The sequence below is a fragment of the Gracilinanus agilis genome, chromosome 4 (assembly GCF_016433145.1).
Source record: "Gracilinanus agilis isolate LMUSP501 chromosome 4, AgileGrace, whole genome shotgun sequence".
NCBI classification, from domain to species: Eukaryota; Metazoa; Chordata; class Mammalia; order Didelphimorphia; family Didelphidae; genus Gracilinanus; species Gracilinanus agilis.
This window is the reverse complement of record NC_058133.1, coordinates 257,500,450-257,527,458: the sequence shown is the minus strand read 5'-3', so window position 1 is coordinate 257,527,458 and position 27,009 is coordinate 257,500,450. Positions and strand designations below refer to the sequence as shown.

Sequence of the window (27,009 nt, the reverse complement as noted above, 5' to 3'; positions counted from 1 at the left end):
ATAGTTTCTAAAATGCCCCAGCTATCAATCAAAAATATTTCCCTCGAAGAGACTGCGCGATGTGCCAGTTATTCTTCCCTTTCTAATACATATTTTTTAATCCTACAAGGTTTATTGCCCCAGCGACGCAGAATCTTCTTCCTATTGGTTTACCCGCCAAACATTGAGAGATTTTATTGGTCAGATAGGCTTCCGGGGAGGAAGGGCTCAAAATGGCATTTTGATTGGTCTATAATGAGGAGGGGGTGGGGCTTCGAGCCGGCTCCGGGTTTGGGGGGGTGGGGGGAAAATGGCGGCGGAACTGCTGCTCCTCAGCGAAATCGCCGATCCAGCTCGTTTCTTCGCCGACAACTTGCTCAGCGCTGAGGACTGGGGTCCGCGGGGAAGGGGTTCGGGAGGTGGAGGAGGCTATGGGATGCTCTTTCCAATCGGGGTTTTGAGGAGGGGACTAAGGGCTAGTATGAGGAATGTCTCTACGGAATCTACCATCTACGGGAACCTGGGTGGGGCGTGGTCTGGGGGCCTAAACTATCTAGGAGCGAAGACGGGGGAGGGCTATTTCCCCCCTGCTGGTGGTCTCCCTTTGCGGAGTGCCCGTCGTGGGAACCGTTGAACTGTTCCACAATACTTCTTTTCACGTGAGCTAGTGAGGGATCCCTTCCCCCTCTCTCCCTGGGGAAGGCGCAAGGGGCTAGGGAGCAACCTGGATTGTACCACTTGTATGAGGGGGGGATATTGAGCCCTTTGGACTCTACCATGGTGGGAGTGGGAGGGGATGGTTTGGAGGATACCACTGAGACTGGATGGGGGTAATTGGTGTCACATCCACCCTTGCAGACCGCACCCTCTATAATTGCCTTGATGAAGTGACTGAGGAGCAAGCTCAGCTCTTCAGATGTCTGGAGCAAGATGTCCCGGTAAATTTAAGAGTCACAGAATGTCACAGCTGGAAGGAACCTTAGGGGTCTGGTCCAGCCTCCTTATTTCCCTAAGGGGGAAACTGAGGCCAAGGGAGGGAGAAGTAACTTGCCCACGGTCACACACATCCTCTCTCCCCTAGCCTGACCCAACACCAGTGGGAAGTTACAGGTGCAGTCCTGGGCAGAGCTCATCTTGCTGGGCATTCTTCTTTTCTCATGCGTTTTCCTCTAATCTCTCACACAGTTTGATAGCGGCTCCCTGGACGTGGGCATGGACATCACCTCCCCTGAGCCCCCATGGGACCCACTGCCTATCTTCCCAGGTGAAGGATACCTTGTGTCCCATTTAATTACTTGTGTCCAGTCTCCTCCCAAATTTTTGAATCTGCTTTCCAGCTACATCCTATTTCTTCCCAAGACATTGTTTTCTTGGGGAGTACCATATCCTGCCCCCATCCATTTTCCAGAAACCCATTTCTTCAGATGCCTCTGTGTACCCCTTATCCTAAGGCTTCCAAGGCTGTTCCTCTAAACGCTTCACCCTCTTTCCTCCATGTTTTCATCCTCCCAAAGACTCTTAGCTTTCCTTTTAGATCCTTCTATCTTACTTACCACCCTCCCACACACCCCTCACTTCTAGACCTACAGGTGAAGTCAGAACCTTCTTCCCCTTGCTCCTCCTCTTCTCTCAGCTCCGAGTCATCACTTCTCTCCACGGAGCCCCTCGGCCAGGTGAGAGTTTCATTTCCCTTCTATTGTAGATGGCATTCTTCTTAGTTTCATCCACATGTTATTTGTGAGCTGTTCTTCCTGAGTATGAGACCCTTCTTCCCTACCTCTTCTTCCATCTGATTCACTATGTCTTTCCTTCCATTTCCTGCAGGCCTATGTGGGGGAAGAGGTACTTGGTGTGAAGATAGAGTCTCCTAACCCTCCACACTGCCTCTTGGGGAATGTTCTGAAATCTTCATTTGGAGCTGTCCAGATTAGTGTGGGCCTCACCCCAGATGAACCCTCAGGTAGTCATTGTTTTTCTTCCCCCACTTTAGGCTCTCATTGTGTGATGGCAAGGAAAAAGTAGGGGATGGCAGACAACTGAAAAATAGACCATCCCGGGAGGGGAGAAAAAGGTCTAGGTTTGTGTTTGGGACAACAAGACCAGAGAGATGTAGATGTCCTATCCATGCCCTGTTCTCTTTCCCCAACACATATTCCAAACATTCAACCAGGCAATGAATTTCATCTTACTTTGCATTCCTTTAGCTTTTACAAACTGCATTTGTATACTGTTTTTTAAATGTTCTTAAGTGATCTGTATTGTCTCCCTTGTGATTAATTATTAAAAAAATATTAGTACTGGACTTAATATGTGCTTTACATGTGGAAAATACAAGATATGGTCCCTGTACCTTCAAAAGAGTTTACAATCTTTAAGGAAAGGTTAAAATAGGGCAGTGATTAAGTGCTTATTGAGTTCCAGGTTATTAGCTAAATGCTAGGGATACAAATACAAGCAAATAAGACAGTTGCTGCCCACAAGGAGCTTATAGCCTAATGGGGAAAGATGACACAAAAAGGGAATCTAGAAAGTGGTGAGGAGTCTGGCATAGTTATAGTATGGATGTCTAGGCAAAAGCCAATCTGGAGGTCAATAAGGAGGAGTTAAAAGTGACACTAAGTAGTGACAGCATGACTGGGATAGGCAGGGAACAAAACACATTTAAGTAACACTACACAGGATCTTCTGATTAAGTGCCAGAATCAGAGATGTGCATTACAGAGGTTAGGAAGGAAGCCCTTTTATTGTGGATAATTGCTAGGAAAATATCACTGGAGAAGTGGAATTTGATCTGTATCCTGAAAAACAAGAAGAATTTGGAGCAGTTAGAGAGGAAAGAGTAGGGTGTTCTAGTTAGGGAAAGCAATATCAATAAAAGAGCCAGTTTGAATGGATGCAGTGTGTTCTTAAAACAATGAAGCATTAACCTGGTGTGGAGTGGAGTGTTTGTATTGGTAAATAGCAGGAAATAAAGTTAAGTAGGTAGTACAGCCTTATAAACTTTTAAGGAGTTGAACTTAATTGTGAATGGACTAGAATGGCAGGATGAGATAATGAATGTGAAAGTGTTATATAGCCATAAAGTACTATGTAAATGCAAGCTGCTGTTGTTATTACTTTATCCTGTGAATAGTTAAAAACTGGGAAGCCTTTGATCATAGAAGAACCTGATGAAAGGAGTGTTTTAGGAAAATTGTGGTAGCAGTGATGGAGTACTGTATCTATTTTATTTTAAGAGTTGGTGGAATAGGGCAGCTAGATGGCTCAATGGATTGAGAGCCAGGCCTACCAGTGGGAGGTCCTGGGTTCAAATTTGGCCTCAGACATTTCCTGGCTGTGTGACCCTGAGCAAGTCTCTTTAACTCCCATTACCTAGCCCCTTACCTTATTACCAATACACAATTTTGATTCCAAAATGGAAGGTAAGCTTTAAAAAAAAAAAAAGGGGGGGGGGAGGTTAGTTGGAAGAAGGAGGAGGCAAGGACAAGAGTCTAAAGGCAGGAAGATCAATTAGGTTATTACAGAATTCTAGGATTAAATGTGATGAGGCCCTGAATTTAGAGTTATAGTAATGGGAATAGAAGGGGACAGCTACAAATAAAATATTTTGAAGGCATAATTTTCTCTCACCCATTATATCCAATCAGGTGATTTTTTTTCTATGTCCACAATGGCTTTAGCATATGTACCTTTCTTTCTCTCTACATCACCCTAGTTCAGGCTCTCATCACATCATATCTTGACTTTTGAAAAGATTGCCTTCAAATCTCACCCCACTGTAATCCATCCTCTACATAGAAACAAAAGTAATTTTCCTAAAGTGTCAGTCCATCCCACACTGTCCTGCCCCAACCTCTTTTCTTCCACCTCACAGATATACAGACCAAGACAGAACCCATCTCGCCTTCTTCCCCTCTTACCTCAGAGGCCACATTACTCACCACAGAATCCCCTAGTAAGGTAAGCCTTGACCCTTTTTCCCCAACCAGTTTACTAAAACCTCACCCCCTCACTCCCCTATAAGAAGTTTTCCCCTAACTCAAATACCTCCTGACCACTCCTCTCCGCTATTCCTCACTCCCTTGCTCTCCCTTTAAGCCTACATCCTGTGTTTTCTCTTCAGTCTCTTGTAGAAGAAAAGGTATTAGGAGTAAAGACAGAATCACCAGCCCCTCAGCTCTGCCTTCTAGGGGATGTCCTGACTTCCCCATTTGGATCAGTTCAGATTAATGTGGGTCCAACCCCTGATGGTCCATCAGGTAATGTCCATCCTACCACCTGAGTTTCCCAACTTAAAAGGGCCTGCCCTCCTAATAACTTCTTTTTGCCCCCTCCCCAGGAAAGGCACCACCCCATCGGAAGCCGCCACTACAACCAAAGCCTGTTATGATGACAAATGTCCCACTGCCACCCCGAAATTCACCTCCTAGCACCACAGTCCTGCTGCAGCCCTTAGGCCAACCCCAACCAGGTATGGAAAAAAGGAGCCAGAACTAGATCTAGGAAGGCTACTACTTCTTGAAACCCTGAACTAGGAATGATCAGAATAAGGTATAGGCTGCCTGTCTGACTCTATTTTTTATATTCCTTCTTTCCATGAAGTCACATCTGGGCCTTCAGTAGTCCTTTTCCAGGGTCCTGTTCAAGTACAACCACCTGTTGGGGAGGGGCCAACTCCCCCCACCCCCCGTTTGGAGAGGAAGAGCATTGTCCCAGCTCCCATGCCTGGGACTCCATGCCCTCCAGAGATGGATGTAAGTATTATAGAGAAGTGAGAGTGGCAGATTAGGGAGAAACCCATTGTAAAAAAAGGAAGTAGAAAAAGTTAGAGATGAGACACAGGAAAGAGAAGAGATAGGAGGAGATAAAGGGAGGGCAGTGGAGGGGGGCAGGATTAGGCCAGGAAGGATGTAGTTTTGGCCTGGGTTGGGGGTGAAGGGGAAGGAAGACAGGGCTGCCAGGAATAGGCTGACATATTGGAGGCAATGGTTCTGAGGAGGAGGAGAGACATGGTCTGAAAATTTTGTATCTTGAAGAGGGGATTCAAAAGGAAAACTCCCAATGCCAACTGGAGAGAGAGAGAAACTAGAAGTGCAGTAAGAATTTTTCATTTCAGTCATTGTCAGTCATGTCCAACTCTTAATGATCTCTTTTGGAGTTCTGTTGGCAAAGATCCTGGAGTGGCTTGCCATTTCCTTCTCCAGCTCATTTTACAGATGAGGAACTAAGGCAAACAGGGTTAAGTGACTTGCCCAGGGTCACACAGCTAGTATGTGTCTGAGGCTGGATTTGAACCAGAGAGATGAATCCTCCTGACTCCAAGCCCAGTGCTCTATCCATTGGGCTGCCTAGCTAGAACAAGGGAATTGTTCTGGAAATAACTCTTCCTTTAGAAAGGTCAGGAAAGGGAAGAGACACCTCCCATCTTCTGGAATATGGAAGCCAGGAAGCAAGTGGGTCAATGGTCCTGGAAAGGACTGCTCCTTGGTCTGAGAATAGAGTGTCCCTAATTCACTTCTAACACATACATCTAGGCAAAGCTGCTGAAACGTCAGCAACGGATGATCAAGAACCGGGAGTCAGCCTGCCAGTCCCGCCGGAAAAAGAAGGAATATCTGCAAGGGCTGGAGGCCCGGCTCCAAGTAGTCCTCGCAGACAACCAGCAGCTCCGACGAGAGAATGCAGCTCTCCGACGACGGCTAGAGGGGCTGCTGGCTGAGGTGAGGGTCCTGGGCCCACGGAAGCCTGGTGACCCAGAGGAACCTCAGGTTGACTTATTCTGCCCTCTTTATCTTCATCCTTCTAGAACAGCGAACTAAAGTTTGGGTCTGGGAACAGGAAGGTCATCTGTGTCATGGTTTTCCTCCTCTTTATCGCCTTCAACTTTGGGCCTGTCAGGTAAGGGCCCTATTCCCCTTATACTTTAACTGTGTTCCCTACCTTGAGCAAGATGAATTAGGACTGGGGCTTCCCATTTCCCTTGCCTTGGGGCAGAGTGCATTCTGTCCCCCTTGGAGGCTTCTTTTGGTTGCCCTTTCATTCACACTTTGCATACTGGGGAAGTTCCAAGTTTTTGCCTCTGAAAGAACACATGAACTCCTCAGTTTGATATTCAAAGGCCTTCATAACCAGGGCTCCATTCACCTTTCCCATTTTCACAGTTTATCTTTATTTGCCCTTCTCTTCCCTTCCTCAATCAAAGATTTACTTTCTGATCACATATGTCATATTTATCTCCTGTCCCCATTCTTTTCTAGTTACCCCTGAACCATCACCACCACTTCTTCCTTATCCCACCTATTAGAATCCCTAGTTCCATTCAGTTCTGTTGACATCTCCTTCATGGGATCCTTCCTGATCTGCCTAGATTGATCCCTCTTATCCCTGAAAATGCTTGGAATTTTACATTGATTTATTTGTATACATTTCCCCACAGTAGAATGTAAGCTCCTCGTTGGCTTAGTAGATAAAGAGTCAGACCTGGAGGTGGGAGGTCCTGGGTTCAAATGTGACCTCGGACATATCCTAGCTATGTGATCCTAGGCAAGTGACTTAACCCCTATTGCCTAGCCCTTACCACTCTACTGCCTTGAAACCAATATGCAGTATTGATTCTAAGACAGAAGGTAAGAGTTTTTTAAAAAATGTAAGCTTCTTTGGGAGAGATTGTTTTCATTTTTGCCTTTTCATCCTTAGCACATATTACAGTGCCTAACATAATGTGCCTTAATGAACTTTAGTTGAGTTGAATTAAATCAGATACACCTAGGGGTATCAGGCATAGTTGTTGATTCCTTCTTGCCCATGCTAATGATAGCATCCTTCTTCTGTCCCTTCCAAGTTTAATGGGATAGGTCATCAAGACTCACATCTGCTATAGTCTCAGATAAGTAGACAACAGGAGGGATCAAGAGGTCAATGGAATATATTGGATCTTTTCCCTAACTACTCCTTACATCACACTCTTCCCACATATGTGTGTGAAGGATTCTAATCTGGGCTGTCATTTCCTAGTTTTGTGATTGAAGCCAATTTATTTAACTTCTATGACTCTCTATTTTTTCATATATCAAATAGGCATACTGTAAAGGAAAGCCCTCAGTAAATCTTCAGGTGTTACATAAATGTGAACTATTATTATTACTTTCTCATCTCCCCTAGCATCAATGAATCATCTCCAGCTCCAGCCTCACCTCAGATGAGCAGGGAAGAGCCTTGGCCCCAGAGGCACCTCCTGGAGTTCTCAGAACAAGGGGTAGCTTCTGGGGAAGACACCCAGGGGCCACCACTGGACCACAAGGAATCACAGCCCAGGCCCCCTGGTCAGCCACATTTCAAGTAAGAAGAGACCAAGGCACTTCTCATTGGCATGTCTTTCCTTTTTTAATTCAAGTACTGGCTTCTGCATAAGATTTTTCCTGACCCCTTCTCTCCTCTCCCACTAGTACTTTCCCCTGAAAATTTACCTCATATTTATTTCATATATTCTTTTTTTTTTTTAACCCTTAACTTCGGTGTATTGTCTCATAGGTGAAAGAGTGGTAAGGGTGGGCAATGGGGGTCAAGTGACTTGCCCAGGGTCACACAGCTGGGAAGTGGCTGAGGCTGGATTTGAACCTAGGACCTCCTGTCTCTAGGCCTGACTCTCACTCCACTGAGCTACCCAGCTGCCCCCTCATATATTCTTTTGTACATGTCACTCCCAAATGAATGCAAGCTCTTTGAAGGCAGAGACTTTTATTTTTGTCATTGTATTCCCATTATGTTGCACAGTGGTATACCAAAGTGCTTTGTAAGTGTTTGTTGATTAACTGAACCCTTTATCTGCTGTGGGAGGATGAAAGCTTCTTAGTCTTACCACCTTCTCCCTCTTTCCTTCTCTTGATTCTAGAAATCTATGATCCCTAAACTCTCTTGTTAGAGATAGGATTGTGGCAGGCTCTAACTGTGTATCCCTTCCCTATTCTACTCTAGAAACCTAACGACCTTTCCCAAGGGAGCCAAGGAGCTCTTGCTAAGAGACTTAGACCAGTTCTTCCTCTCCTCTGACTGTCGTCACTTCAACCGGACTGAGTCTCTCAGGTATGAGGGAACCTTCATGGTGGAGGCATGGACTTTTCTTGGAAATGTTCTCTCCATCTCCTTCTTTTCCCCCTGGCCCAAACCAATGATAAGCTCCCCTGTACTGAGAAATCATGTACGCAACCCCATCATCCTTAGACCTAAGTTCTTCATTGGCTTTCTCAAAAGTTGACCCATTCTGCTAGACATATTTATTTACCCTGTTGCCTTGACTCATGTGTGTTGATTTTTTTTATGTGGGATGGATGGAAGTTGGGATATATTGGATTGGGAGAATTTCTCAGAGATTCTTATTCCAAGGGAAAAGTAGGGGGCAATATTTGATCTGTCCCCTGGCTCACACCTCCTAGGCTTGCAGATGAGCTTAGCGGCTGGGTCCAGCGACACCAGAGTGGAAGAAAGAAGAGTCCCCAGCCCCGGAAGGTCAGGGAAAAACAGGTAGGAGATAAATTTGTCAGTGAAGATTTTAGTAAACTGATTAGCAGAGGTTCAGAAAACCACGTAGGCAGGTTCTAGGGATGTAGGGGGATCGAGAGGGGACAGGAGAAGCAAGAGTAGGGTTTACACAGTGAGGAAATTCTGAGTAGACAGGAATATTAACTATTAGAAGTCCTAGGAATTTGAATTAGAGTGTGAAGTGTGGGCAAGGGCAGTAGCAGCTTTCATGGGCAGTAGGAGGCTTCATGGGCTGCTGCTGTCTCTGCCCATCCCTGGATCCTTAGATTCCCTTTTCTGCAGAAATCTCATCAATGGAAGAAACCACCTCCAGCCTGGTCAGTCCCTCCTCGGCCTTCAGGCCCCCCTGAAAGGTGAGTGGGGGCTGCTGTGTGTCTGCCCTTTGTACTAAGGGATGGCCCTTGCATTCTCTCAGATGGAATTTGAACATTGTGCTGGGATGTTCTTCTGTCATTCCCAGTCCTCTCTCCACCTTCACCAGGGACTCCGTGAGCCAGCTGCAGCTGTATCATCACCCCAGGCGTCCACAACCAGAGTTCCTAGATGCCATTGACCGTCGGGAAGACACATTCTACGTTGTCTCCTTCCGAAGGGTGAGCCTCTCAACCCTGCTGTAGTCAACATTCACAAGTGGAGGAGGGAAGTGAGAGTGCCCAATGTGGGGCACATTGTTACTTATGGCCTCATGCTGTTCAGACTCTGGTACTCACTCCACTGGTCTGAGGGGGGGGGGGGGGTTGGACATGCTGTGCACATGGTAGGGCTTTAATAAATGGCTATGAATGACTGTGGTTTCCTAGGATCACCTGTTGCTTCCAGCAATCAGCCACAACAAGACTTCTCGCCCAAAGATGTCTTTGGTGATGCCAGCCATGACCCCCAATGGTAATTCTTCTTTCATCTAGAGGAAAGGGCAGAGTGGGAATAAACTTCAAAATCAGAGGGCCTAACAGATTAGTCTTGGAGAGGAGTCAAATTTGAGGGGGAAGTATTGGGTGGACATGAGATTCCTAGGGGAAAATGAGCATGATCTGGGCAAAAGAACAGAAGGGTGATGGTTTCAGGGGTTGAGGGAGGGTGGGGGACTTGGTCTGAAGCATCACTCAGTTCTTTTTTCTTTTCTTATTTTCCTCATCTAGCCTTCTTGGCTCAGTACATTTCTCCTGGTTTGCCATATTTCCCTCTCTACACTTGTTTGCCCTATTACCTGCTTTTTTCCTCTTTCTTATTCATATCTGTCCCCCCCATTATTCACATTCTAGTCACTAGCTCTGCCTAATCTTCTCTTCCTCTTCCCACAGAGACCCTTTCTGGCCGGGGCAGCACAGGGGACTATGAGGTGATGATGCAGATCGAATGTGAAGTTATGGACACCAGGGTCATCCACATCAAGAGCTCTACAGTGCCCCCCTCTCTTCGAAAGCAGACTCCCCCTCCTCCTGGCAATGCTTCAAGCAACCCCTTGCCTCCTCCAACACCCAGCTCTTCTAGGCAAGCTCCTCACCAGCCCTTCTACCTCGATCACCCCTAAAAGCTCTGGCCTGCACTGACTCAAAGCTGAGAATGGGGTGGGGTGTGACCTCTGTTTCTTGAATCCAGGGTTTGGCATGAATAAGGCACTTATTTTGGGGTGGGGCTGTCCCCTCTACCTATTTCCCTTTTCTGTACATAAGATTCAGCTCTTCTCTGGCCCCTCAGTCTCTCCTTCCTTCTTAGAAGGAGGGATGTTGGGTAAGCTCCATTTTTTGTGGGCTCCTGCACATACCCCTTATTCTGCTATTTCTCCGGTGTTGGGGTGGGGGAGCTAGTCCCCAGGTGGGACCAAGGTTTTTACATTTTGTGGGAGGCAATTAGGGGAAAAAAGGGGAGAGGGGATGATTAGAGGTGATTGAAGTTTGTGTGTTCTCTTTTTTTATTATTAAATAAATGGTTGAGAGGGAGTGGAGGGAATAGTGCTTTCCTTCCTTCCTAGGGTTTCATTTGAGGTTTAGGGGACTAGTGTATTCAGAGCTCAGAGGGGTGTATTCATCACCAGAGAAAAAAGCAGAAAAGCAGCTGGATCTGGGGTGGGGTGGGTGTGTCATCAGAGACCTAATGTCATCACCTACCCCCTTCTATCCTCTTCATTCCTCCCCCTGCTGTGGGGTATATCTAGCTTACACACAGGGTGTGGGGAAAGGAAGAGAGGGTGTCCTCAGAACTGACAAACTGATGGATGCATAGTCCTGAACTGTTTGTATAAACAGGATGGAATGGGGACTTCCCCACCCCTTGGGACCAGCAGTCATTGAGCCCCTCCAGTGCGACAGGTCCTCCCTGTCCCTTTCCACTAACCTCCCACGATCATTGCCTTTCTGCCTAGATAATTGAAAGAAGCCAGAGGGATCTGTGCCTGGGAAGCAGGGGCCACTATAGGGGAGTGGGTGAGATTTGGGTAGGGTGGGGTAGGTTTGTACTTGAACACAGAGGGATCTGGAACCCCAGGAGTAGAGAGACAAAAAAAGGGAAAGACCTGAATTAGGTGGTATGGCATACATTGTCAGTGCAGCTGGGTGGGGGTGGGGGGTAGGGGGAGTCCCTACTCAACTGTTCCTGTGAACCACCCCTGGGACATGACCCTGCTGAATTCTCCTAGGTCAGAAAGAGCCTGGAAGTTGGGCTGGGCTGGGAGCCCATAGGACTGGACATGGGCCACCCCGGGACTGGAGCCCAGGTCTACAGGGGAGGGACAGGACCTCACGTGTCCAACCAGACTCTGCCTCTGCGTCACCCCCCCTCCCCCCAAAAAATACATGTTTGGGGTGAAAACAGATTGGGCAACCATAGCAACCTGGAACAGGGGCTCCCAGGAACTAGACCTCTTTTCTCTCAGAAAGGCCTCTTTGGCTTCTCACCCTTTTTCCCATAGTCCCCTTGCCCTTTTCCTTCCAAAACCTTTCTCATATTCTTTCTCCCTTCTTCTCTTTTCCAGTTCTTGTCCCTTTTTCCTTTTACTTCCCCCTCTTTAGGCTCAACATCCTTTCCCTAAACCTATTTCCTCTCTTCCTGTCTCCTAACCCAGCCATTTGTGCCAGCTGCCTAGCCGATAACAGACTAGTGTTGGCCCTGGAAAAGCAGTGGTCAGGGTTGGGGTCTTTTGGAGGAAAAAACCACACAAGAGGGAGAGTTTTGGTTTAGGAGTGGACAAAAGTATTAGCGTTAACCCATGATAAACACAGAAGAACATCTCAATTTGCTTCCTGTTCCCATCATTTTCTGGGGCCAGGTTTTTTCAGGTGTCTTCTCATACTGGGAGGGGCAGTCTTGCACATATTTTCACATCCCCATTCTCCTTATCTGCTCTGACCCTCTCTCTTGTCTAGTTCCCTGACCCCAAATTCATTGCCTGCTGTGGGGTCTCTGTCCAGTCCTCCTTTTTCTCCCTGCTCACTTGATATGTTCACACCTTCTCTGCTTTTGCTTGATACTCTGCTTTCCTTCTCCCTCCCATCTTGCATTTATCTTGCTGTCAATTTTCTTGTCTCCCCCTTCATCTGTTTCTTCTGATCTTCCTGATTTCTCTGTCTCTTCTCCCTTCCCCCCCAATCTCTCTTTTCTCTCCAACAATTCCTCTTTGTAGTCATCTCTTTCATCCTGTCCATTTTTTGTCCTCTCTCCCCTGTTCTTTTCTGGTTCTTTTTTCCTTCACTTCTGTTCCCTCCCACTCCCCCAACCCACCCCTCCCCACTCCAATCCCCTGTCCCCTTCCCAGCTGTGGGGGCCAGGAATAAGGCGCCCAATGTTTGCCTCATCGCTCTGCTATTGCTTCTGGATACACCACATCTGGATTCCGGGGCCCAGATGTGTGGTTGCCACAGCGACCCTGGTCCCTCTGGTAAATACGAGCGCCCACCCTCCTCACAGTGAAGAAGAAAACAATTGTGTGACTTTCATTTGTCACGAAATTGAGATTCTCCCCCACACCCATTTCCCTAGATTAAAGGAATCTAAAGGGTCCAAAATTCCTTCTTTCTGTCACTTTCTTCTCTTTTCTAGCCTTTCTACTCTATCCCCTTCCCTTAATCTTTTTTCTCTATTCTTTGCAGTTCCTTTATCTTACTGAGTCCATATCTTAAAGGGCTTGTTTAAAGAGTAAAATAAGAGTCAGATTCCCTACCCCTAGCCAGGCCCCTTTTTCTGGGTGAGTCCCAAAAGAAGGCATTCATTTAAGCTAGTTTTAGATTTCTCTCATTACCAATCAGGCTTGTCTCTGACTTGTCTTTGACTCTCCATTTTGGGCTCTCAGTCTCAGTAGCAGTCCTCTGAAATCTCACACCATTTCTTCCTCCTTTGGGGGGACTTTTCCTTTTTGGCCTTTCCCCTCTTCCTTCTTCCTATCACATTGCACCTGCTCCTCATTCTACCTTTCTTTCCCTCATCTGTCTCTGAGCTCTTTTTTCCTTTTAACATCTCCTTTCCTTATCTTAGCTTTTCCTGATTCTCCATACCAATCAGTTTGACTCTTCTCTTGTGGTCAGGGCAGAAACCTGAGGGAGGGAACAAATGAGCAGTAATAGGATTCCAGAGGTTGGACCAAGATCCCCAGAGACACACACAAACCAGAGAGAATTGGGATTTGATTTTAGGGAACCACCTCTTCATCACAGCTTTCCCAAAGTGGATTGGATTGTCTCAGAAAATAGTGGGCTCTCTCCTTGCAAGCCAAGGCTAAATGGCCACTTCATTGAGGATACTGTTGAAAAATTTCTTTAGGTCCTTTACAAAAATGAAAATTTTCAGCTCTGCCCCTAACTTCTAGTTATAGCAACCACCTAGGAAGCTCTACTGGCCCAGGAACTCAAACATTCTCTACCCCTTTACTTTCTTTTCCCCAATAAAATCCCTTTCTCTTTCAGATGGTCTGTCCCCTAAGCATCCTAGTCTCTTTCATCCTACCTGTTAGGCATTTTTTTCTTCTGATACATTCAGATCTCATATTATATTGACTGACCCCTACTGCTATTCCTTCTAATTCCTCCTGTCAACCAAGATTATGGTACTCCCAGCCTATATTGATTCCAATCTTCAATCCACCTTCCTGACTGCCTTCTGGAGCTTAGTTTTATGCTCAGAATAGTATGGGGGTGGAAAGGTTGAAGGGAAGTGCTGTCACCTTGCCCCCGGCTCTGATAGCTTGAGCCAGGCAGGAGAGACGAGAGGCTGGGGCTGGCCAAGAGACTGACTTCGTCCTTCCTATCAGAGCCAGGAAAAAATGATCCACACACATCCACACCCAGACACTAAGGCACACACACGGGGACACCCACGAGAGGGCTGGCACATGCACATGTCCTTGTACACAGGAAGCTGGTACAAGACTGCAGCCACATACATGGAGGTACCCGTGAATGTTTTGACTGGAACCCGTGGACAAACACGTTTGTGTGAATTTGACCCTGTGGTCAGACCCCTACACCCAGCTACACGTGTATTAGAAACACGCACACATAAACTACACGTGCATTGAGGTGTATTCATGCTATATGCACATACTAATAATTCCTGTGTCGGGACTTGGAATCAGAAGACCTAAGTTGAGATTCTGCTTCAGACTCTTACTAGCTGTGTGACCCTGGGCAAGTCACTTAACCTCTTTATGTCTTAGTTTCCCCACCTGTAAAAGGGGGATAATAGCACTTACATCTCGGGGATATAAGACATAAGAACTATATGAACGAACATCTGTAAGTCATTTGCAAACCTTATAACACTACATAAATATATAACTATTTTATTATACTCAGGTACCTAGGTACTACCTCCCCCAAGATCATTGCTATTCACCACTACCCTCTCCCCATTCCCAATCCATACTGCCCTAATCTGCCTCCCTGTTACTGGCTTCATCCCTAACCTACATGATCCAGTGCTTCTCCCCCTGCCATTCCTTAGTCCCAGCATCTTACCTAGGTGCTAGATATTCTGGCTTTTGTCTAAGGATTTGCTCAAAGCACATGCACCTGTTGCTATTTCTCTAGGGCATCGAGAATGAGTAGGAAAAGTAAATAAAATAGTGTGGGTTTTAGAATAGAAAGTGGAAAGGACAAGCAAAGGGGGAAGACATCGGGAAAGAAGTGAAGGTCAAAAGGGGAAAGGGGAATGGGAAGAAGAGAGATCACAAGGTAGATGAAAATAGAGATGTAAGAAATGGAAGAAGAGTGTGTCTTTTGGGAGGTAGTCAGCCAAATGGAGATAAATTTGAACAGATATAGGATGAGTGAGAATAAAGGTGAGGGAAGGGGATAGATTTGGGATAAGAGCACCGGATGGGGAGAGATTAGTGTAAAAGGGAGAGAAGAGGGTAACAAGGAAAGAATATAGGGAAGAGAAAGGAAGACTAAAGGTAAATTGTAAAGAGAACCTCCAACTAGGAGGAAAGAAATTGTGGGATGATAAAGAAGATGCCACAAAGACGAGTAGGGAAAGGAAATGAGATACTGGGATTGAGAAGAACGGGAATAATAAATGTTTAATTAAATTAAATGAGAATGGAAAAGGAAGAGTAAAGAATAGGGTAGCAATCTGAGTCGTGGAGGATGGATTTGGGGCCAGGAAAGATTGAGGAAAGGAGGACTCTTGGAAAACCTCAGTGTGAGAAGTAAAAGTTAAAGGGTTCCCCCAGAAGTGAGGGGAGACAAAACAGGCTAGGGAGGGGCCAGTTGGAGGGGATGAAGAGAAAGCGGGAGGGAAGACCTGCCCTATCTCCTCTCCCCTCCCTGACCTAATGTTATTCATCCTCTTCTCCTCCCCCTGCTTGCTGCCAGGCTCCCTCCTTCTTTCTGTCGCTGCTGAGACAGACGGACGCAGCTTAGGGAGCTTCTGCTCCAAGAGAAGAGTGACGTGTCTGTGGAGGAACCCCAAACTCCTGCCGCTTTTCCCTCAGCTTCCTTCAGGACAGAGAGCAGGGCAGGTGCAAAGACTCAAGAAACCAGCCTCAAACCACCCTCCCTGCTCCCTCAGGTAAGGGAGGGACCTCATTCCATAGAAGTGCTACTAGGGGAGGGAAAAGAAGAGAATCCAGATGCTTCCTTGACCTTTGGACCCACCCTAGTGAACCTCCTAGAAAGCATTTTCCGAGAGAAGTGGAGGGAATAGGAGCAAAACTAGTGAATAGAATACCTAAGTAGACTTTTGAGGGAAGGGGAAAATTTAAAGGGGTGGCAGAATACTTGAGAACTAACCGGAGATCGGAGTAGGGGTCTGGATTCTGGAAGGGAGATAGGAGCCTGAGACAGAGGGAGGTAGTTGAAGATTGAGGGTAGAATACCTGGCTCTCTGAGGCTAATAAGGTCGGGAGTTGTGATGAGCCAGAAGCTAGGTTAGCTAGCTAGTTGAGGGAAGTAAGAGCTAAGTAGCAAGCGTTGTGGGATAGAGAGGGTGGATGCCTGGGTTCCAAGCAGGTAGCTTGGTGGTTAAACGAAATTTTCATACTAGATGCTCGAGTCTGGGGAGGGATGGAAGAATTAGGGCTGTGGAGCTGAGCGGGAGGTGGGGTCTGATTTCTCACAGGGAAGCCAAGTTGGAGAAAAGTCAGGGATTGGGCAGGGGGCAGGGGAGCAGACTGGATCCCAGGGTTCTTTGGGAAGGGAGTGGGGGATTCTAGTTAGAAGGTACGAGGATGCCAGTCTTGCTCTTGACCCAGAACTGCAAACTCATGACTCACGCTTCAGTGGGCTGGGACCAAATCTGAGTGAGATGCCCTCAGGGTGAAGGGGATCTTCGGTCTTCCCTTCATCCCCCTTCCAGGGTTCTCCCCAACTTCGATCTGTCTGAAACTCTCCCTTCCCGCTCCGCCCCACTCCCATTCACCCCCCCCCCCCCCATGGTCAGCTCCGGGTGGGGCGGGCGGGCCCCCTTATCTTGCCTGGAAAGAATTTAATGGCTCGAAAACAGCTGGAAGTGGAACTAAGAGGAACTGGGAAGCAACTCGGAAATGCTGCAGCTGCTTTGGCCAAAGTGTCCAGCGCACCCCACCCCCCCTTCCCCTCCTGGCCCCACCCCCTGCTTCCCGGATCCTCGAGCCTCACCCTAGCTTCCTCAGCGTTGATTTCCTTGCATTTCCTTTCCCTTCCCACCTCAGGTACCAATTTCTTTGGCAGCCCAAGAGCCTGGTCCAGCCAACTCCATTCTATTCTCCACTCTCAAATTCTACTGCAATCTCCCTTTAACTCTGCTTACATTACCTTTTATTACCCCAAACCCATTTCTCTTCTGGAAAAGGGATCTTGGTATTCTCAGCTTTCTCCTCCAATAAACCTCTTGCTTTTATCTTTAGGAAGGAGGTATCACACTCTTCAACTCCTGGCTTGATCTCCAACTCCTATCTAAACCATACATATTCTGGGATACCAGTGGCTTCATGTTCTAGTTCCCATGACTCTTGCCTTATCTTGCTCCTGCTGTCAGGAAGCAGATATACCTGGTTCTATGAGGGACACACACACACACACACACACACACACACACACACACACACACACAGAAAGACAAAGACTCATTTTCAATGGAATTGGACTAGGAATGGCCCTGATTTGAGGCTCTCTCCACCACCCCCCCCTTGGGAGCTGCTGTCCCTGATGAGCAAAGTGTCAGAATTGGCCATGAACTGTAAATACCGGGGAAGCTGAGTCACAGCTTGGGCAGATGGGTTCCCTTTACTGGGCCCCTCCAACAAAGAGAGAGAGGCAAAGACTAGAGAAGTCATTCCCCCCAACATATACACAATATAAGGGGGATGCCCCAGAAAACTACAGAGAAAATTTACATGAGGAAGTATGGAAATGAGGGATCCAGGTATACTACCCTATGATCTATTAAGTACCAAAAGAGGACAAGATTTTCCCAGTGATTTGGAATTATTCTGGATCTGTAGTAATCAGGGATAGGGAGTGAGGGGAATTGCTCCCTAATCCCCAGGGCTAGATTGAAGAAGAAATTGTCTCCTTAATATTGGAGTAGGTTATTTGGAGGAAGGAACAACAGAGGCAGTCAAAATAGGGGGTTAGAAACTAAGACAAAAATGTTAACAAAATCTTGGGCTGCACTGAGAGTCATAGCTTCTAGGAATAAGTGTTAGTACCTCTGTATTTTGCACTGATTAATCCACATCTGGAGTACCTGTGTTTAGTTCTGGGAAATATCTAGGCTGTATCTTCTTAGTTCCATCAGCATATCCTTAAATGGCATGAACTCAAGGTCTTTCACCATCTTAGTTGTTCTCTGGTCCTTAAATTCCTGCAATGAGTTGAAAGAACTTGGGAAGAGAAGACTTAAGGAAGATATGATACCTTGATTTCAAGTTTTTGAAATATTCAAGCGTTTGACAGCTATGGTGGCTGTCATTGCCACCGAAGTCCCTTTCAACTCTAAAACTAAAATTCCATGATTTGATATGTCTGGATCTACCTTCTCAAATAGGCTTGGCAGGAAGGGCTCCAAGGGACCAGGGACTGACTGATCTTGGCCAAATGTAATCTCTATAAGCACCATATATTACACTGTAGTAGCTGTTGGACCATGTTTTTTGAACCGATAAAAAGAAAGACATTTTTGAAGTCTAGATTCTCTCTCTTGAGTAGGGATACCTCTTTTTAGAGAAAGAGGTGGAGAGCTCTTCTCTGCTTTCCTGATTCTGTTGTCAGCCTCACCAAGGGGGACCTTGTGTACAGTGTGGATTAGATACCAAACTCACTTTCTCTTAGGTAACTAATGTTAGAAAGTATAAATGACCCATTGCTGCTGCTTACCCCCTACCCTACACCTCTCTCTTATTGCTCTAGTCTCTTAAACTGCATGTATCTGACCCTGGCTTGATTTTATCTTTAATCCTAGCTCTAGTCCTCTTTATAACTTTAGCTCCGACCTTAGCTTCCTATTTGTTCCTGTTTGTTCAAGCTATGCTTCAACCCCAAACCTGATCTTGTCCTTGATCCCATCTCTCCTTAATAATTCAGCTTCTGTACTTAACCTGGCTTGCCCTGTCCTTGGTCCTAACCAAGATGCTGGATCTGAATGTAATCTTGGCTCTACTTCTAACCATGACATTTTTCCTGCCCTTATCCTAGTCATTTCATCCCATCTCCTTTATAACCCCAATTTTTGTGTCTTTATAAACCCTTCCTTTTCCTTAACCTTGGACCTTGTCATTGGTCCTGGTCCTAACCCTAATTTAGTTCCTACTCTGGACTAGGATTCTAAGTGACCCCTGACCCTTCCCCTGCCCTGTCCTTAACTGTGTCTCTATACAGAACACAGACTTTGGCCCTGGAAACAAGGGAAGCGAATAATCATTTATTCAATGCCTACTGTGTTCCAGTTCTGTGCTAAACACCAATGCTATTCCTTCTCCCATTCTTAGCTAACTTTGTTTTTGTCTCTGCCTAACCCTAGCCCTGATCATATCTCTAATGCTGATGTTGGTACTGTTCCTAATTCTGATCCTGGTTGTAACTCACTCCAAACCAACTTTGTAAATTTGTCATTTGCCTGCCCATTCAGCATATTTAGCCTTTATGCAGGCTGAATTTCATTCATATGGCTCAGGTGGGTATTTTTGTTTTGTTTTGTTTTTGCTACTGGGGAAAGGTAGAAGTAATGTCCAGTTGGGATTGGGTCCATTTTAGTTCTTTTGCAAAGCCATCTTAACGATTTGCCTTCTTTCCCCACAGGCCCCTGAATGATACCCACCAGAGACTCCTTGGGCCCCAGCCTTGTCCTCTTGGTGTTGCTGGGGGTAGCAGGGGCTGGACCCTTCCCTCCACGTTCCAATGGGACAGCCTCAACCCCACGACTCCCTCCCCGCCCAGGGGGGCGAACAGCAGGTCCTGGAGGTGGAGGATCATCCCCTAAGCTCTATGAACATACAGTAGAAGGAGGTGAAAAACAGGTGGTATTCACCCACAGAATCAACTTGCCTTCTTCAGCCAACTGTGGCTGCCCTCCAGGTGCTGAACCTCCTGCCTCTGCCTCTGAGGTGCAGGCCTTGAGGGTGAAGCTTGAAGCCCTAGAAGAGCTGGTGAAGGGGCTTAAGGAACAGTGCCAGGGTGGGTGCTGCCCTGCTGCTGCCCAGGCTGGAACAGGTAAATGACCCCAGTGGGTGACCAGTAAGGAGAGCAGGGTATGTCAATGAGGGTAGGGGCATTTGGAAAAAATAGGAGATAAGGCAGGGGTAGGAGAAGCTGCCCAGGTGGGAGAAATCTCAGAGGGGCCAGTATAATCTCCATAAGAAAAAGCCCCTGCACTAATTTTCTTCCCTGACTCTCCCTCTTTCTTTGCAGGGCAGACAGATGTGCGGAGCTTATGTAGCCGCCATGGCGTCTTTGACCTGGGCCGCTGTGCCTGTTCTTGTGAGCCAGGCTGGGCCGGTCCCACCTGCTCAGATCCCATAAGCTCTTCAGCCACCTCCTCTTGTCCTGATGATTGCAACGACCAGGGTCGCTGCGTGGAGGGTCGTTGTGTGTGCTTCCCCGGCTACACTGGGCCCTCTTGCGGTTGGCCAGCCTGCCCGGGAGACTGCCGGGGTCGGGGCCGGTGTGTCCAGGGCGTATGTGTGTGTAGGGCTGGCTTCACGGGTGAAGACTGTGGGACCCGGGCCTGCCCCAAGGACTGTAGCCAAAGGGGCCTCTGTAAGGATGGGAAGTGTGTGTGTGACCCTGGGTACAGCGGCGAGGACTGCGGGACCAGGAGCTGTCCCCGGGGCTGCAACCAGAGGGGCAGATGCCAGGATGGGAAGTGTGTGTGTGACCCGGGGTACAGCGGCGAGGACTGCGGGGCCAAGAGCTGCCCCCGGGGCTGCAACCAGAGGGGCAGATGCGAGGATGGGAAGTGTGTGTGTGACCCTGGGTACAGCGGCGAGGACTGCGGGACCAGGAGCTGCCCCTGGGACTGTGGCGACGGTGGTCGCTGCATGGGTGGGCGCTGTGTATGCTGGCCAGGGTACTCTGGGGAGGACTGTAGCGTTCGGACTTGCCCTCGTGACTGCCATGGCCGGGGTCATTGTGAGGATGGGGAATGCATTTGTGAAGCCGGGTACAGCGGAGATGACTGCGGGGTACGGAGCTGCCCGCAGAACTGCAATCAGCGAGGGCACTGTGAGGACGGGCGCTGTGTGTGCTGGCCAGGCTACACTGGGGATGACTGCGGGAGCCGAGTCTGCCCTCGAGACTGCTGGGGCCGAGGCCGCTGTGAGAACGGAGCATGCGTCTGCAATGCCGGATACAGCGGTGCAGACTGTGGAGTGCGCACTTGCCCTGGGGACTGCCTAGGTCGGGGCCGCTGTGAGAATGGCCGTTGTGTGTGCTGGCCCGGTTACACGGGCAAGGACTGTGGGACTCGAGCCTGCCCAGGAGATTGTCGAGGCAGGGGCAGGTGCCAGGACGGGCGCTGTGTCTGCGAACCTGGCTACGCGGGTGAAGACTGCGGGAGCCGTCGATGCCCGGCTGACTGCAGAGGCCGAGGGCGGTGTGAGGATGGAGTGTGCGTGTGTGACAGAGACTATACTGGAGAAGACTGTAGTCAAAAGAGATGCCCTGGGGACTGCCGGGGCCGGGGGCAGTGCCAGGAGGGGATCTGTGCATGCGATACTGGCTACACAGGGGAAGACTGTGGGATAAGAAGTTGTCCCCGTGACTGCAGCCACCAAGGCGTCTGCCATGACGGGGTGTGTGCTTGTTGGGAGGGCTACACAGGAGAAGACTGTAGCCTGCGCACCTGCCCAGGAAACTGCAACAGACGGGGCCGCTGTGAAAACGGCCGCTGTGTGTGTGCCACCGGCTATACAGGCCCGGCCTGCGGTACCCGCACCTGTCCCAGGGACTGCCTGGGCAGAGGCCGCTGCATCCAGGGAGTGTGTGTGTGTCAGGAAGGCTACAGTGGGGAAGACTGTGGCCAGGAGGAGCCACTGACTGGAAGCTGTCCTGGGGGCTGCGGACCCCGGGAGCTCTGCAGAGCTGGTCAGTGCGTCTGTGTGGAGGGCTTTGAAGGGCCGGACTGTGCTACCAGGACTTGTCCTGGAGACTGCCGTGGTCATGGGAAGTGCCAGGAAGGGAGCTGCATATGCAACGATGGCTATGCAGGAGAGGACTGTGGGGAGGGTGAGTAAGAACCTGCCTTCTGGTCTCTTCTCCAGAGGGCTCATGGGCTAAAGGCTGGAAGGGTGAAGGGCGAAGAATGATATATCTGATCTTCAGAGAATTTGGAGCTGATGGGGGAAGCCAGAGCTGCAGTATAAAAACTGATTTAGAGGAGCTAGGGAGGAACGAACCACATTTCCAAAGGCCAAAAGCCTCATAGGACTTGGAGGGAAGAAAGACTAGGAAGGATGGATAAAAAGAGCCAACATGAGAAAGCAGGAAGCCACATAACAGAAGGGGCTGAAAGTCTGAAACTGGCAGAGGCTGCTCTCTCTAGAGATCCTACCTCATAGAATCTACAGGTTTTTTTCTTCTCATCTGGCCTTCAAAATTATCATTTTTTTAAACCCTTCCTTTCTCTGCTAGTAACAACTTTAAGAAAGAAGGGCTGCCGCTGGGTAGCTCAGTGGAGTGAGAGTCAGGCCTAGAGATAGGAGGTCCTAGGTTCAAACCCGGCCCCAGCCACTTCCCAGCTGTGTGACCCTGGGCAAGTCACTTGACCCCCATTGCCCACCCTTACCAATCTTCCACCTATGAGACAATACACCAAAGTACAAGGGTTTAAAAAAAAAAAAAAAAAGAAGGGCAAGGGCTAGGCAAATGGGATTAAGTGGCTTGCCCAGAGTCACAGCTAGGAAGTGTCTGAGGACACCTTTGAACCAGGACCTCCCATCTCCAGGCCTGTCACTCTGTCAACTGAGCCACATAGCTGCCCTTATTATCATTCTTGTTATAACTGACACATATCACTTTGAGTTGTGAAGTATGCAAGGTGCTTTACATTATCTCACTGGATCATCACAAGCTGTGAGGTACCACAGAAATTATTATTCCCATTTTAAAGATGAGAAAACCGAGACTCAGACAGGCTGAGTGACTTGCCCAAAGACATTACTATTAAGTGTCAGAAACGAGATTCAATCCCAGGTCTTTTCTGACTCCAAGTCCAGTATTCTCCTTGGATAGCTAGGTGGCAAAGTGGATAAAGAGCCTGGGACCAGGAGTCAGGAAGACCTGAGTTCTACCTCTGACACTTACCTGTGTGATCCTGGGCAAGTCATTTAAATCTCTGCCTGCCACAGTTTCCTTACATGTAAAATGGGGATAATATCTTCTACCTATGACAACCTGCCTACCACAACAACCAGGGAAGTTGTGAAGATAAAACAAGATATTTGTAAAATGCTTTAAAAAAACCTTACGGTGCTATATAAATACTTCCTTATTCTTGCTGTTTTTCCTAATGCTTCAAAATCACTTCAGAGGAAATAAGGAGATTGCATAGCATCCCAGAACTATTAAGTAAGTGTTAAGTAACTCAGTTTGAGTAAGTGGAACCACAGTTCCTGGGCAGAGGCCTTTATAGGCTTTCATCTTTATAGGATCTCATCTTCCTTCCTTCAACCCAGTCCAGGCAGGAAGGCAACTAGACAATTGGATCCCTGGAGAGAAGAGTAGGGCCTAGACTTAGGACAGTTTGGGGCTAGAGAATAGAGAAGCTAGTGAATCACTTGGCTCCTACTCTAAAATGAGCTACTACTGTCTTATCCATGGCCTAGAAGCAAGATCAAGGCATGCTTTTCTCCTTAGCTTCAGTTCTACTTCCTCCTGCCTCTCACTTCTCTCCAGGCCATGTATTCCAGAGGACTAGGTAGCATGGTTCTAAGAAGAAGGAGTGCAGGAGATGTAAAGGTCATTCTCTCCTACTCTCCCATGCAGAGATATCTCCAATAACAGGAATGAGGATGCATTTGTTGGAAGAAACAACAGTTCGGACTGAGTGGACTCCAGCCTCAGGACCTGTGGATGCCTATGAAATCCGATTCATCCCTACAGTAAGAAGAACATAAGGCTCATGGGTTTGGGATAGATGGGAGAAGGGAGGGAAGCCATATTGAAAGATATAAGAGCCAGCCAGGTGGCCTAGTGGACAGAGAGCCAGGTCTGGAGACAGAAGGTCCTGGGTTCAAATATCACCTCAGACACTTCCTAGCTGTGTGATTCTGGGCAAGTCACTAAATCCCTATTTAGGACTCTTCTGAACTGATACTTGTGTTTTGTATGATAATACACATATAAACCAGATCAAATTACTTATCATCTCAGAGAGGGGGAAGAAAAGAGATGGAGAGGGATAATTTGGATCTTATAATTTCAGAAAACTTAAGTTGAAAATTGTTATTACATGTAATTGGGAAAGTAAAATATCCTTGAATAAAAGAAAAAAGAAAATGTTTAAAAAAAGAACTGATACTTAGTATGGATTCTAAGAAAGAAAATAAGGGTTTTTAAGAAAAAAAGAAAGAAGATATGAACTCTGGACCATTATTTGGTCTTAGAATTCTGTTTCTAACTATTGCAAACAACAGACAAACAAATCCCTTTCTTTCTCATATGGATTTTATTTCTGGTAGTCAAGGAGTCCTAAAATATAGATTTGGAATGGACCTTGGTGATCACCTAATCTAACCTTCCTCAGAGTAAAGAAATCCCCTCAAATAGCATCCTGGCTTGATGATCTGTTATCTGGTTGAATATTCCTAGTAACAGAGAGCTCAATAGCCTCTTGAGGCTAGTCACACCATTGTAGAGTAGCCTCAATTGCTAGAATAGGAAGGGGGAAGGAAATGAACATGTATATAGTACCTACTATGTGCCAGGAATTGCATTAAGAGTTTAAAAAATATCTCATTTGATCCCTATAACAACCCTGGAGGGAGGTCCTTATTATCCCTATTTTACAACTGAAGAAACTGAGGCAACCAGACATTAAATAACTTGCTTGGTCACATCACTGGTAAGGGTCTGAGGTCCAATTTGAACTTGGATTTTCCCAACTCTGAGCCAAGAGTTCTCTCCATTGCTCCAGCTAATAACCTTGGGACGTTCTTTCATCTTTCATCTGAGATAAAAAATATTTGTCTTTTTACCTTCTACCCACTATTCAGAATTGTGCCCCTATTCCATTTTATATCTTGATTTCTGTCAGCTCTAGTTTTGGCTACCCTATCAAGCTTTATATCTATGTTTTTGCCCAAGTCATTGGCAAAAATGCTGATGGTAACAGATGCTTGTGGCACTCCACTACAGAAGTCCTTCCAAACTGACATTCCTTGGGTATAGCTGTTTTACCAGCTACGGATACTCCATATATCAGTCAACTGGTCCCTATGTTACTGGCTTATCCATAAGGATGTCATGGGTGACTAAGGCAAGTATTTTCCTGATGTTCAGATGAATTATAGCAAAATTATAAAAAAAAATTTTGTAGTATCTACAATATGTAAGGAGGTAGTGCACTAGAGTTCCTGCCCTGAAATCAGAAAAATTCATCTTTCTGAATTCAAATCTGGCCTCAAACATTTACTAGATGTATGACTCTGGGCAAGTCACTAAACCCTATTTGCTTCAGTACCTCATCTGTAAAATAAACTGGAGAAGAAAATGGCAAACCACTCCAGTATCTTTGCCAAGAAAACTCCAAAGGGAGTCACAAAGAATCAGAGTACTGAAACAATTGAACAACAACAATTCTATGTTAAGCACTGTTCTATACTGTGGGGATGTGAGGGGAATCAAATGTGATTCCTCCCCCTGAGGAGCTTACAACTCTTCATCAAGAAATAAGTATTCAAATCTATATGTATTTATATAAATTTCACACAAGCACAAACACATGCACTAACATACACAAACTTTCATACACACACACCACCACCACCAACAACAAAAAGAAATAAGTATTCAAGAAAAAAATAAATAACAAAACAGGTTGAAAGCCAGTTATCGGTTCTGTAGTCTATGAGAAGTGCTATAGAAACTCAGATGAAAAATCTCTGTTGCCTTCTCCCTATGGTGCCAACTCCAAAATTCTACACGTTCCAGGGTGTGACCATTGAGGGCTGAGGCAGCTGGGAAAGGTTTTATGGACAAGGCAGCATTTGAATAGGCCTTGAAAGTAAGACAACACATTCTACAGTTGTGAGATTTATAATAATAGCTCAACTTTATGTGGCATTTTACATATGTTATCTTATTTAATCCTCACAATAACCCCACAAAACAGCTGTTCATCTCTGCTTTGCAGATGGGGAAACCTCAGAGAGGTTAAACAGCTTTCCCAGGGTCACCCAATTAGAAAGTATCTAGGGGATAGCAAGGTGGCATAGTAGAGAGCACCAGACCAGGAATCAGGAAGATCTGGGTTCAAATCTGGCCTCAGATACTTTCTAGCTAGGTGACCCTGGGCAAATCTCTTAACCCCATTTGCCTAGCCCTTGCCCTTCTGTCTTAGAATTGATACTCAGACGGAAAGTAAAAGGTTTTTTTTTTTTAAGTATTTGAGGCAGAACTCAAATCCAAGTCTTCCTCACTTTCATGTCCAATATTCTGCCCATCTTGCCATGCTGAACTCTTACTCATTACTCCTTGGGACTGTCAGGGTGGCAACTAGACATTCTTGGGGGATGTTCTTTTTTAAAATTAAATTAATTTTATTTTAAATTTTATTTAAAAAACTTTTTCCTTGGTTACATGATTCATGTTGTCTCCCTCCCCTTTTCCTTCCCTCTGAGTGGAGTTGACAAGCAATTCCACTGGGTTATACAAGTATTATCACTTGATACCCATTTCCATATCATTCATTTTTGTAATAAAGTAATCTTTTAAAACCAAAACCTCAAATCATATACCCATATAAACAAGTGATAAATCATATGTTTTCTTCTGGATTTCTACTCCCACAGTTCTTTCTCTCAATGTGCATAGAGTTCTTTCTCATAAGTTCCTTGGGATTGTCCTGGATCTTTGCATTGCTATTAGTAGCAAAGTCTATTATATTTGATCTTCCCACAGTGTTTCAATTTCAGTGTACAATGTTCTCCTGGTTCTGCTCATTTCACTCTGTATCAGTTCATGGAGGTCTTCCCAATTTTTATAGAAATCAAGCAGTTCATCATTCCTTATAGCACAATATATCACTATCATATACCACAGTTTGTTCATCCATTCCCCAATTGAGGGATATCCCCTCATTTTCCAATTTTTTTGCCACCACAAAAAGCGCAGCTATAAGTAGTTTTGTTACAAGCAGGTTCTTTCCCATTTAAAAAAATCTCTTTGGGATACAAACCTAGTAGTGGTATTACTGGATCAAAGGGCATGCATTTTTTTTAACATTTATTAATATTCATTTTTAACATGGTTACATGATTCATGCTCCTCCTTTCCCCTTCAACCCCCCCCCCCCCCCCCGCACCTCCCCTACCCATGGCCGATGCGCATTTCCACTAGTTTTGTCATGTGTCCTTGATCAAGACCAATT

General features: G+C 46.6%; 2 protein-coding genes across 3 annotated transcripts in view; both read left to right on the top strand.

The window, feature by feature from the left end:
- Positions 1-289: 289 nt before the first annotated feature.
- Positions 290-10,490, top strand: ATF6B (activating transcription factor 6 beta). 2 transcript variants are annotated; one of them, XM_044673923.1, is made up of 18 exons: positions 290-374; positions 838-917; positions 1,165-1,243; positions 1,561-1,652; positions 1,804-1,939; positions 3,854-3,939; positions 4,103-4,238; positions 4,319-4,450; positions 4,582-4,733; positions 5,514-5,699; positions 5,786-5,877; positions 7,141-7,317; positions 7,954-8,061; positions 8,412-8,499; positions 8,800-8,870; positions 8,978-9,110; positions 9,318-9,402; positions 9,819-10,490. In XM_044673923.1, the coding sequence occupies exons 1-18, from the start codon at positions 290-292 to the stop codon at positions 10,046-10,048; spliced, it is 2,148 nt and encodes a 715-aa protein (XP_044529858.1). In that variant the 3' UTR covers positions 10,049-10,490. The 2 variants fall into 2 exon arrangements, with proteins under 2 accessions (XP_044529858.1, XP_044529859.1); XM_044673924.1 differs by lacking the exon at positions 290-374 and having other exon boundaries at positions 737-917; positions 8,999-9,110.
- Positions 10,491-19,231: 8,741 nt separating this feature from the next.
- The window catches only part of TNXB (tenascin XB), a 73,542-nt gene continuing 65,764 nt past the window's right edge, over positions 19,232-27,009 (top strand). The window contains exons 1-5 of the mRNA XM_044675267.1: positions 19,232-19,634; positions 19,833-20,290; positions 20,381-21,647; positions 23,406-23,521; positions 24,701-24,746. Of these exons, the coding sequence (XP_044531202.1) occupies positions 19,232-19,634; positions 19,833-20,290; positions 20,381-21,647; positions 23,406-23,521; positions 24,701-24,746 (2,290 nt within the window). The remainder of the gene's footprint in view (positions 19,635-19,832; positions 20,291-20,380; positions 21,648-23,405; positions 23,522-24,700; positions 24,747-27,009) is intronic.